General features: G+C 42.6%; 1 protein-coding gene across 11 annotated transcripts in view; it reads right to left on the bottom strand.

Annotated features, from left to right (window-relative positions):
* MTUS1 (microtubule associated scaffold protein 1) overlaps window positions 1–12,730 on the bottom strand; it is a 195,091-nt gene that overhangs the window by 83,513 nt on the left and 98,848 nt on the right. Inside the window, exon 1 of one of the 11 annotated variants that reach the window (XM_035270187.3) lies at window positions 4,018–4,191. The exons of the other annotated variants lie outside the window; for them this stretch is intronic. Coding sequence (XP_035126078.1) covers window positions 4,018–4,069 — 52 coding nt within the window. The 5' untranslated portion in view covers window positions 4,070–4,191. Of the gene's footprint in view, window positions 1–4,017; window positions 4,192–12,730 lie in introns of those variants that run through there. 11 annotated transcript variants of the gene reach the window in all.

The following is a 12,730-nucleotide window of genomic DNA, read 5'->3' as shown; positions in this document are numbered from 1 at the left end:
CTCCAGCCTGGGTAACAAGAGGGAAACTCTGTCTCAAAAAAAAATAAAAATAAAAATCCAGCCAATGGATTCCCATGAAGGCATCTGTTACACAAGTATTTATGTGCTTACCCAGTAAGGCAACTGAAAGTAATCACAAAGTTCAAACGTATACAGAGCCAGAAACACCTGACATCCCGCCACAGAATTAACTACCAGATGTTCAGTAAAAACTGTAAGCTAGAGAAAACATCATGTTTCATCATAATAAGATACGTTCTGTAGTTTACACAGCTTAGTAGGAAAACAGGTATCATGGGGAAGAAGAAGAAAGTGAGGCTGGAGAAGTAGGTAGTTTTCAACTGGGTGAGAGATGGCAATGAATGCCAGACTAATAATTTTAGACCGTAACTGTTAGGGATGGATACGGTGGGAAGACACATGTTGGGGCAGGGAGACTGAGGCTTTCTTAGCATTTACATCAGAACTTGATTGTGTGGCAGCAATGTGCAGAACTGACTGAAGACTGAAGTCAGGGAAATAGATGGGAAGCCAGTGTACCAGCACCTGCCAGGGCTAGAGAAGTGAGAATTTTAACTAGAAAATTAAAAGGTTACTGAGGTCCGTATGAAATGTATCAGTAAGGCACACAAGTAGCAAGGTCACTAACTACTAGAGTCAGAAAGAGAAAATGCTAAATTAACAGACATAGTTAAAATACAAAGGCATGAGAACATGTTTACTTTTTTCCAGTTAATTAAGAGAATACGTTTCTAGCTATAATTATAACTTGAGTTCTTTAGATACAAATCAACTACAGAGAAAAAGTTACCTTTAGAGTAATTATCTACAGTAACTAGGAATTATTATAAAACCAGAGGAAACCTTGAAGTGACAAGTTAATGATAAGGGAGAAATATACTCAAAACTGTGGCTGCAGGTTCACTTCCAATTAAGCTTGAGGGACCAAATTCTCTCACTAACACTAAATATATGTGTTTAAGAATTTAGCTTCAATGGTACAGTATTATTGTATAAATATTAAATAAACCTGATAGGCTGCTTACCAAATAAGTATTATATAAAATCCATATATTTCCTATGTGCCAGGAAAAAACAGAAGAGGAAATCCCTTACTTTAGTAATGAAAGGAGCTGCACAGATGGACACATGCCTATGCACTGTTTCTATGAATAAATGGATCAAAAAGTGCTATTCTGTTGTAAAAATTATAAACATGAGAAAAGTAAAAGATTTGAACAACTGTACACACGTGAATTATTCCATGAATTGATATTTTAACTGAACACTATTCAAATCTGAACCTACACGTGATTGCCTTTAAATGGGGGTACTGAATTTTTTAAACACACTAATCTACAATAATTAAGAACAGCAAAAAAAAAAAAAATTTAGAACAGAAAAACAATAAGGCTACAACTTAACAACGAAAATACCAAACAACCCAATTTAAAAAGTGGACATAGGACTCAAATAGACATTTATCCAAAGAAAACAAATAGCCCTAAGGCACATGCAAAGTTGCTAGGGAAATGCAAATCACAATCGCTGTGAGATACCACTTTGTACCTAATAGGATGATATCATAAAAACAAAAAGCAAAAACCAAAAATTAACAAGTGTTACCAAGGACACAGAGAAACTGGAATCCTTGTGTGCTGTTAGTGGGAACAAAGCCACTATGGAAATGGTATGGTGGTTCCTCAAAAAATTAAACCTAAAGTTACCATTTAATCCAACAGCTCCATGTCTAGGTATAGATTTAAAAGAAGTGAAAGCAAGTCAGTCACGGTGGCTCACACCTGTAATCCCAACACTTTGGGAGGCCGAGGCGGGCGGATCACCTGAGGCCAGGAGTTTGAGACCAGCTTGGCGAACATGGTGAAACCCTGTCTCTACTAAAAATATTAAAAAAAAAAAAAAAAATTACAAAAGCATGTTGGCAGGCCCCTGTCATCCCAGATACTTGGGAGGCTGTGGCAGAAGAATCACTTGAGCCTAGGTGGAGTTAACAGTAAGCAGAGATCTTACCACTGTACTCTGGCCGAGATGACAGAGCAAGACTTAATCTCAAAAAAAAAAAAAAAAAACAAAAGCGAAAGACTCGAGCACGTATCTGTACACCCATCTTCACAGCAGCATTATTCACAATAGCCAAAATGTGGAAGCAACACAAATGTTCACAGGCAGATAAATGACTATACAAGGTGGTATAGATATACCACGAAATACTATTCTGCCTTAAAAAGGAAGTTGACACACATGCCACACATGAATGAACCTTGAAGACATGGTGCTCGCTGAAATAAGTCGGTGACATATACTGTGTGATTCTCCTTACACATCACTAGAATAGTCAAATGCATACAGACAGAAGGTAGAATGATGAGTGCTATGGGCTGAAAGAAACAGAGAACTAGGGGTTAGTAAAATGGATACAGGATTTCAGGTGGGGAAAAACAAAGTTCAGGAGATGGATACTGAGGTTGGTTGCACAAAACTGTGACTGTACTTAATGCCACAGAATTGTACATGTTTAAATCATTCTACTATAAGGACACATGCACACAAATGTTCATGCAGCACAGTTTACAATAGCAAAGACCTGGAACCAACCCAAATGCCCATCGATGATAGACTGGACAGGGAAAATGTGGCACATATATACCATGGAATTGTCAGCAAACTGACACAAGAACAGAAAATCAAACACTGCATGTTCTCACTCATAGGTGGGTGTTGAACAATGAGAACACATGGACACAGGGAGGGGAGCATCACACACTGGGGTCTGTCGGGGGGAAATATGGGAGGGACGGAGGGGTGGGGAGTTGGGGAGAGATAGCATGGGGAGAAATGACATATATAGGTGATGGGGAGGAAGGCAGCAAATCACACTGCCATGTGTGTACCTATGCAACAATCTTGCATGTTCTTCACATGTATCCCAAAACCTAAAATGCAATTTTAAAAAATAAATAAATAAAAAATTGTTAAGGCCAGGCATGGTGGCTCACGCCAACACTTTGGGAGGCTGAGGTGGGTGGATCACAAGGTCAGGATTTTGAGACCAGCCTGGCCAACAAGGTGAAACCCCATCTCTCCTAAAAATACAAGAATTAGCTGGGTGTGGTGGTGTGCACCTGTATTCCCAGCTACTCAGGAGACTGAGGCAGGAGAATTGTTTGAACCCAGGAGGTGGAGGTTGCAGTGAGCCGAGACCGTGCTATTACGCTCCAGCCTGGGTGACAGAGTGACACTGCATCTCAAAAAAAAAAAAAAATTTGTTAAAATGGCAAATTATCACACCTGTAATTCCAGCACTTTGGGAGCTGGAGGCGGGGGATCATGAGGTCAAGAGATGGAGACCATCCTGGCTGACACCGTGAAACCCCATCTCTACTAAACATACAAAAAATTATCCAGGCATGATGGCGCGCACCTGTCTTCCCAGTTACTCAGGTGGCTGAGGCAGGGAATCACTTGAACCCAGGAGGCAGAGGTTCCAGTGAGCTGAGATCGTGTCACTGCACTCCAGCCTGGGAGACAGAGCGAGACTACATCTCAAAAAAAAAGAAAGAAAAAATAAGCAAATGGCTTAATATGAAACCATAAAAAACAATAATATAGGTCAGTCTTCTCTTTGAGTAGGGACCATCTTATGCATAAAAACATAGGGAAAGCTAACAAAAACAACATATTTGACAACATAAAAATGAAAAAAAAATTAAAAATCACCATATGCAAAATAAAAAGACATGCTGTAAAAACAACAAAGGAAATGAACAGCAGCAAATCAACATAAAACCTTATGCCCCCAAATACAAGCGAGCAAAAGCTCTCGATGAAAGGAGGAATAAAAAGAGTTTAAAGAGTTGATAACTTTTCTTTCTTAATTTAACCTCACTGTGTCTAACACCTTTCCTGGTGAGCCAACTGTCATTCCTAACCTCCATCCACTGCTTAACCGCCCCCCCCCCCAGAAAAGTTTAAAAAGTCAAATACTTGCTTCCCAACCTTTCATGTCAGTAGGGGCAACTGTGAAATCTGGTCTGCACCAATCAGACATAAGGACAAGAATGTGAGGAGGGAGCCGCTGATCGTGTGTCCCTCTGATACACGAAGACAGCAGGAGGACCCTGCCCTGCGATGCCGTCCTCTGCTTCTAGCCTTTGAACACAGTCCCAAGAGGTGGTGGCATGCACACGGAATTCTCTGCAGCCATATTTTAACTGAAAAGCCAGTGACAAAGCCACATGCTGAGGCAAGATGAGCAGAGAGGCAGAAAGGACATTTCCAAATCATCAAACCTGAAATGGCCTGAGTGTAGAACTCTGAATGAATAAACACACAGCCTCCGGTTTACATCCATTGGTCAGGTTTTTGTCCACTGGTCAGGTTTTCTGTCACCTGCTATAAACTGTGTTCTTAACTGCCCCATTCTCCTGCCAACAGTGTTTGATGCAGCTGGTTCCTCCTTTCTCCTTGAAAGGCTTTCCTTACTGGCTTCTGGGATGCCACTACGTTCCTGGCTGATCCTTCTTGACTTTGGAGACTCTAGGGAGCACCCCAGAGCTATCCTTGACCTGTGCTCTCTACACTTATACCACCTTGGGGAACTCACCCAGTCTGGTGGCTTTAAATATCCACTCTATGATGCTGAATCCTAAATTGATATCCATAGACCAGATTTCTCCCATGCATTTCAGACTTGCATATCCAGCTTTCTACTCCACACGGCCTCTTACCAATCATTTCAATGTAATGAGTTTCAGATAACCCCTTCCAAACATCTGCTTCCACCATCCATTCCACCATCTCAGGTAAGGGCTGCACCTTCCACTGCTCATGGTCATCAGTGATCCCTCCCTTTGCTCTCACCCCAGATCCAATCTAAGCAAATCTCTCCAGTTTCACTGTCAAGCACATACCTAGAATCTGACCAGGACCCACCGCCACAACCCAGGTCCCAGAAACTGTAACTTTCTGCTGTCATCACACTGACCCCTCCTAACTGCTCTTCCTGTTCCTACCTCACGGGCATCCCGTCTACTCCCAACACAACTATCGGAGTAATCCTGTTAACATTTAAGTCACTCCAGTTAAAAATCAAAGTCCTAATCATTATTTTCAAGACTATACATGATCCATGCTGGGCATGGTGACTCACACCTATAATCTCAGCACTTTGGTGGGCTGAGGCGGGCGGATCACCTGAGGTTAAGAGTTCAAAACCAGCCTGGTCAACAAGGTGAAACCCTGTCTCTACTAAAAACACAAAAATTAGCCAGACATGGTGGCGGGCACCTGTAATCCCAGCTACTCGGGAGGCTGAGGCAGAAGAATCCCTTGAAGCCGAGAGGTAGAGGTAGAGGTTGTGGTGAGCCAAGATTGTGCCATTGCACTCCAGCCTGGGCGACAGAGCAAGACTCCATCTCAAAAAAGTAAAACAGCAGACACTGTCGCCATTATACACATAAACATATGTGCATGAGAATATGCAAAAAGAAGCGGTACCAAATAGCCATAAATTTTTATTATCTACCAAAAGCTATTTGGTGGTGGCAAAATGATGGGTGTTTATTTCCCTTCTCACTTTTAACTTAAAATGCTATATCTTTAAAATAGCCTACTGTAAAGAGAGCAGTGGAAACTTGACAAACTATCCAATTTGCCTGATTCAATTCAAGACACAAAAGGGAAAGAATAAGACAGAGCCCCGCACGCCTTTCTGGACATTGACAGACATGGGCTCTGGCTCAGCCTCTTCTTGATTGACTGCCAGAAAGCCAATCCATTGTGTCCTAATCACCACCGGCCCTCCTCTACACTTTCACGCATCCGTACTGACTCTGACCTCAATCTCTACATTCCATACTCTGAGTCGTTACTCCTCTTCTCACTCTACTTTCTAAAACATCAGTCAAGTCCTGAAAAATATCTCAATCCCTGTGCATGCTCCTTATTCCTCGGATCCCAGGGGACAAAACTTAAACAGCACAAAGCATAACATTAAGCCAAGCCTGGCCCCCACCTAATTAAGAGTGTGACTCTATTACATTATATAATCTCCTATATTACAAAAGAAAAAATTTAAGCAAACTTTGGTATTTGTAATTTCACCCTCTGCCAAAATCCTACAGTTCCTTTTATTAAATTTTAGATTATAAGAACAAATGTGACAAGGGAAGAACCTGTCACCTCTTCTGTTTGGCAGTTAATACCAAGAGGGCAGAAACCATGTCTTACTCATCCCACCATCCCTCAGTCTGGCATATGACCTACAGAGCATACATTCTCTATCTATTGAGTAAGTATCTTCCAGAACACAGTGTATTTCAGTAACACTTCACATTTATATGTCACAAACGTGATTCTAGTATTCCACCTTCTTGAGTTCGTCAAGGCAGTATTACACTAGGACTCTGTATAACTATCCTCATTTGCTTCAACTCAAGGGTAAGTTCCCTAGATAAAGGCAAAACAACGCAGGTGAGTCATAACAAAAACACAGCAAGTCTTAAGAGAGCAGTAATTTGACAAAGAAGCAAGAATGTCCCACAAAGCGAGGTTCTCACGATGACTCGAACTACACGGAAGCGCAGCGTTCCGGGTGACGCTGTCAGTACCTGCCTCTGCAAGTATGTTCACAAGATGTCTGTGGCTTCAGGTGTGGATTAAGCAAAAATAAGTGCCTTAGTCACAGGCCTGGAACATGTGTCCCATAACTAAGAGAACATTTAAATTCAGAGTGTAATAAACCAAAGACTTAAAGGTGTCGCATCCTTTTCCAGGCTACCATGCAAAGGAGATTAACAAGGGTCTTCACATGTTTACCAGCAATTTATTCACCATCTGACGCTCATGCTAATAATGCCTGATAAGAACAGAAAAGGTGCACAATGAGCCTCCTGGCTCATTAGGAGTCAAGGTTTATGAGCAGAGCTCCTTTGAGCAATGAGATGGTACGATCACTGAGACCTCAAAACTTCACATCGTTTTTTTTTTTTTCTTTTCAGAGCGTCTTGCAGAGACAGGAGCACAGTGGTGCAATCATAGCCCACTGTAGACTCAAACTTGGCCTCAAGAGATCCTCCTATCTCAGCCTCCCAAGTAGCTGAGACCACAGGCAGGAGCCACCAAGCCTGGCGTGTCCCTTCTATCTTTATGTCAGCTCTTTTCTGATGGTTTCCTCGGTCTCTACATATTTTTAACTCTTAAAATACTCTTAAACCTCAAACATGCACATACTCCTTGGAGGTGCTTCCCAGTCTGCAGCTTCCTTAAATTTCATAAGCCCCAAACCAAACTCCCTACTCTCTTCCTGAAAACTTCTTGCTATTCTATTCCACATTTGACTTCATGACCCACCACCCACCCAGCCTCTGACGGCAGCGTCTGGGGAGACACTGGGACTCTTCACCAGCAACAAAGGTGACCAGACACTCTTTCTCCCTATTACTTTAAACATGCACTCTACTGTCGGTTCTCAAAAGTGTGCAGTGCTCTTTCAAGTTTGTGTCTGGAGTTTAGAACTAATCAGCCTCAACCTCCCTTGATGCAGAGGCTCATCTTTCATTGGCCACGGGGACACGTTTGCTCAAGGCATGCTGACCCCAGCCTTGATGTTCCCCAAGCATACCGTATCCTTTGACAACGCCACATCTGTACCCTCGGGAATGCCAGAAGCCTCCTCTGCTGGCAAGCTCCTGCAGGCTCATTCCAAACAGTTCAAATGTCACCGCCTCTGCTCCAGTTCTCCCTCACAACGAATTAGTGTTGTTCCTTCACTGTGGATACACAGTGCTTCGCAGAGGTCTCCATTCAAATCAAACCAAGTGACATTTTTAAACACCTGTTGTGCAACCAGTACACTGTGCTAGGCACTGGAAAACATGAAAATTCCTAAGGGCTGGACTCTATCCTTATGGATCTCACAGTCTAGAAGGAGACGGACATGTAAGGAAATAGCGTACAGCACTGTAAATGCAAAGCAGCAGAGAGGCCAGGACAGCTCAGCTGGAATCTGGAGAGCAAAGAGTTTTTTCATAGTAAAGATTTGCTTGAAACATCCCTTATCCCCTCACCCTCCAATCAGTAAGCTCCTTAAGAGGGCATACTTGCTTAATCCCGTTTGTAGTCTCAGAATCTAGTGCACTGCTCAACACAGAGCAGGTACTCTAAGCACTTCTTGAATGAATGGGCAAGACTGCAGTGTGATATTAAGCCTACTCGTGAGTCATTCCATAAAGCAATCTTCTCCATAATTACTGCCAAATGACAATTGTGTGAAATGTCTGGAAAAGATCAAGCATTTACAAGCAATGATGTTCCTGAGGATGAAAAGAGGACATGTGTCTCATAGGCACCCACATGGCCATGGCTGGTCTGTCCTCATCTCCTCCGCCTGTCCACGTCCTCCAGCCCCGACTATGCACAGTGGGCGGTTCACTGCTTCTCACACCCCCCCCACTCTGCCTCACCTCGGGGTCTCTGCACGGCTGGTCCCCATGCCTGGAAAATCCTCCCGCCTGACATCCAAATGCCTCCCTCCTCCCATGCTTTCAGGTGTTTGCCCAAATGTCACCCTGTCAGTGAGGCCTTTCTTGACCACCTGTTTAAAAATCTAATTTCCTACACTGTTTTATTTTGCCTTTTTTTTTTTTTTTTTTTTTTGCTTGTTCTGCTTTTTTTTCCAGACAGGGTCTCACTCTGTCACCCAGATGCAATTGTGGCTTGCTGCAACCTCTACCTCCCAGTTCAAGAGATTCTCCTGCCTCACCCTCCAGAGCAGCCGAGACAGACTACAGGTGCCTGCCACCACCCCCAGCTAATTTTGGTATTTTTAGTAGAAATTTTCATCATGTTGGCTAGGCTGGTCTCAAACTCCTGACCTCAAGTGATCCGCCTGCTTCAGCCTCCCAAATTGCTGGGATTATAGGTGACAGCCATCATGCTCGGCCCTTTCTTTTTTATTTTTCTATTCAACGTCATGAATACAAAAGTTTTATTTATTTTCTTAATCCCCTTATTGGAATTTGAGGTCCCTAAAGGAAGGATCTGGTCTCTTCCGTGCACTTCATTCCAGTACTCAGAATAGTTCTTAGCACAAGCCAGCCTTACCCATATTCTCCCTCACACACCTGTGGTTTAATGAAGAATTCACTCATGTCCATGAAGGAAGACATGAGTGTGTCAAGATTCCTGCACATATGTAAAGGAAGGGGGTTAAGAGCACAGGCTATGGGGCCAGACCACCAGGCCCATTTCCCATCTCCACCAATCACCCCACTGTGTAACTCTGGACAAGTTACTTAAGCTTTCAGACCCTCAAAGTCCTCATTTGTAGAATGGGATAATCACAGAATCCCCACTAGGAGCTGTAAGAATTAAATGGGATTATCCATTTAAAAAAAGGCTTAGCACTTGCTTGACATACATACACGCTCAAAACCTGTTAGCAACTATTACTATTTTTATTAAAAGAAATCCTAAGACACGCTCTAAAGAAAGTGTTTTAATTACATACAACTATAGAAACACCTATCAGTGACACAGCAATCTTAGATTTTATTCACATTTTAGCGACAGGCTCTTGCTCTGTCACCCAGCCTGGAGTGCAGTGGTGCAATTACAGCTCACTGAACCCTCAACCTCCTGGGTTCAGCAGTCCTCCCACCTCAGCCTCCTAAGTAGCTAGGACCACAGGTATGTGCCACTTGCCAAGCTAATTGTTATTTAATTTTTTATAAAGACAGGGTCTCACTATGTTGCCCAGGCTGGTCTCAATCTTGCAGGCTCAAGTAATCCCCTCACCTAAAGTTGGCTTTCACAACCACTTACTGGGTAGTAACTTCTGGTTCTTAGTAATTACTTTATGCAAATGGGCAAAAAATCTCTCATAATTTTGCTTACTATCTCTCTCAAACTCTCACCTAGAAAAGTTTAAAAGGATATAAAAGTAATTTGAAGATTTTCAATTCTTTTTAATATGGAATGAATGAAAAAAAAGTCAGTTTATACAAACAATGAAGGAAATCACTTAGCAAGAAGAGAAACCTGGGATGACAGGCAAGTCACTGCAAGCTCAGATGGACTACTGTCTTGAAAGGAATTTACTAACCCACAATAAACTGAATTGAAACAAAGAGCCACCCTTTTGAAATGTGGTTTCTTTCTCTCTAGAAGAAAACTAAAAACCGTCTCTTTCAGGAGGCCTTTCTCACGGGGCCTTTTCCCCACCCATCACCATCCTTTGTGCCGCTTCGTGTTTGCATAAACCCGCTCTTTTCCTCCTCGCTTGGTTTACAGGAGTCACAGGGCAGGGAGGGCATTCTGTGCTACTTCTGTAATCCTGCCTGGGTCAGGCTGGCCACTGAAAGGGCAACTGCATGTCTGTAGAAAAGCACATATATTTATCATCTAAACCTTGTAAGAGCTGGTATTGCCTCCAAGAGAGAGTGACGGTGGGTCTCTCTGAGGATGTCTGAATTGATCATGAAGGATTTACTGAGCAGTTGGTTATTCAGCAGCATTCATTATTTGTTTTTGTTTTTTTTTTTGAGACGGAGTTTCGCTCGTTACCCAGGCTGGAGTGCAATGGCGCGACCTCGGCTCACCGCAACCTCTGCCTCCTGGGTTCAGGCAATTCTCCTGCCTCAGCCTCCTGAGTAGCTGGGATTACAGGCACGCGCCACCATACCCAGCTAATTTTTTGTATTTTTAGTAGAGACGGGGTTTCACCACGTTGACCAGGATGGTCTCGATCTCTTGACCTCGAGATCCACCCGCCTCGGCCTCCCAAGTGCTGGGATTACAGCCACCGTGCCCGGCCCCTATTTGTATTTTTTTATTGTTTTAAGTTCCAGGGTACACATGCAGGCTGTGCAGGTTTGCTACATAGGTAAACGTGGGCCATGCTGGTTTGCTTCATCTAACAACCCACCCCCCCCTAGGTATTAAGGCTGGCACGCAGTAGCTATTTTTCCTGAAGCAGCATTAATTTTCAGTAACCACATAAAATCATTTACATCAGAGTAAACTGACATCAAGCTTTAAATGAAGACCTCAAAAGAGAAGTGCCAGTTTCTAAACCATTCAGCTGGGCAACAAAAATTTTAATTTTCAAAAAACTAAACGTTAGCCCAGTGGGTGATTCATGCCTGTAAGTTCTGGGAGGCATACTTAAGCCCAGGAATTCGAGACCAGCCTGAGCAAAGTGAGACCCTCATCTCCACAAAAGAAATTTATATATATATATATATATATATATATATAGAAGCTGGGCATGCTGACGCACACCTGTGGTCACAGCTACATGGGAGGCTGAGACAGGAGGACCACTTGAGTCCAGGATTTCGAGGCTGCAGTGACCCATAATGGGGCCACTGCACTCGGGCCTGGATGACAGAATCAGACTGTCTCAAAAAACAAACAGAAAACAAACAAACAAAAAATTAAGCTTAATTTTATTATTTAAAATAAAACTCATGGTCATACCAGTAGTATTTGGATTAGTAATGTGACAGTTAAGAGCATGACAGGCTGGTCTGAATCTCACCTCTACCACTTTCCAAGCTGCATGACACTGGACAAATTGTTTAACTTTTCTGTGGTAGAGTCCCCTTGTCTAGAGAATAGGCACAAGCCTCACAAAGTTATTGTGAGGTTTAAATGAATTTACAGATGAAATTACTAAAACGGAGCCTGGAACTTGACGTATATTTAACAGCATGAGCTGTTATCATTCACATGATAATAATTGCTATGAGAAATAATTTTTGTCACTATCTCATCTTATTTTAGTGCATTTCCGAGAAGCAAAGGTACTTTAGATTTGGTTTGTTATAATCTCTTATCATCTAGTTTCATAAATCTCCATTTTAACTAGTAAAATGGAACAGCTCTTTGAGAGGCCAAGGTGGGTGGATCACCTGAGGTTAGAAGTTCAAGACCAGTCTGGCCAACATGGTGAAATCCCATCCCTATTAAAAATACAAAAATTAACCGGGCGTGGTGGTCAGTGCCTGTAGTCCCAGCTACTCAGGAGGCTGAGGCAGGAGAATCACTTGAACCCAGGAGGCAGAGGTTTGCAGTGAGCCAAGATCACGCCACTGCACTCCAGCCTGGGCCACTGATCAACAGAGCGAGACTCTATCTCAAAAAAAAGGAACAGCTCCATTAGGTTTAATTACCATTCTTTCTCACATTCATTTTAAATCTTCAAGAAAATGGGTATTTCAATACTGGGTCTGGTTTTCTACTTAAGTGTCCTGAAAAAATTTATTGAAAACCCCAAATTGGCTGTAACATTCCTGCTGCTTACCTTTCAGCAGAGTGACTGTGAGTGAATATGGTGGAATCCATTTGGTTTCAATTTTCTAATACACAAACACTTCATTGTACAATCAGTGGCAACAGGCTCGCAGTATCTAAAAGCACACGGTTTCTGCTCCTTGATTTTATTGCTCTACTTTTAACTCTGCGGTGATTGTTTCTTGTCCCTCACAAGAAATGCCTCTCAATTTATTGACAGCATCACAACAAATTAGTTGCTACTAATTTTTTTGCAAAATGTAACATGGTAGAAACAAGTTCATCTTCTCAGTCTGCTCAGGCTGCCATAATAGTAATAATACCAGATGTGGTGGGGTCGGGGGGGGGAGCTCAAACAACAGAAATTTGTTTTCTCATAGTTCTGCAGGCTGAGATGTCCAAGATAGAGGTGCCA

Source organism: Callithrix jacchus, chromosome 13 (assembly GCF_049354715.1).
Source record: "Callithrix jacchus isolate 240 chromosome 13, calJac240_pri, whole genome shotgun sequence".
Lineage (NCBI taxonomy): Eukaryota > Metazoa > Chordata > Mammalia > Primates > Cebidae > Callithrix > Callithrix jacchus.
This window is presented reverse-complemented; position numbering and strand designations above follow the sequence as displayed.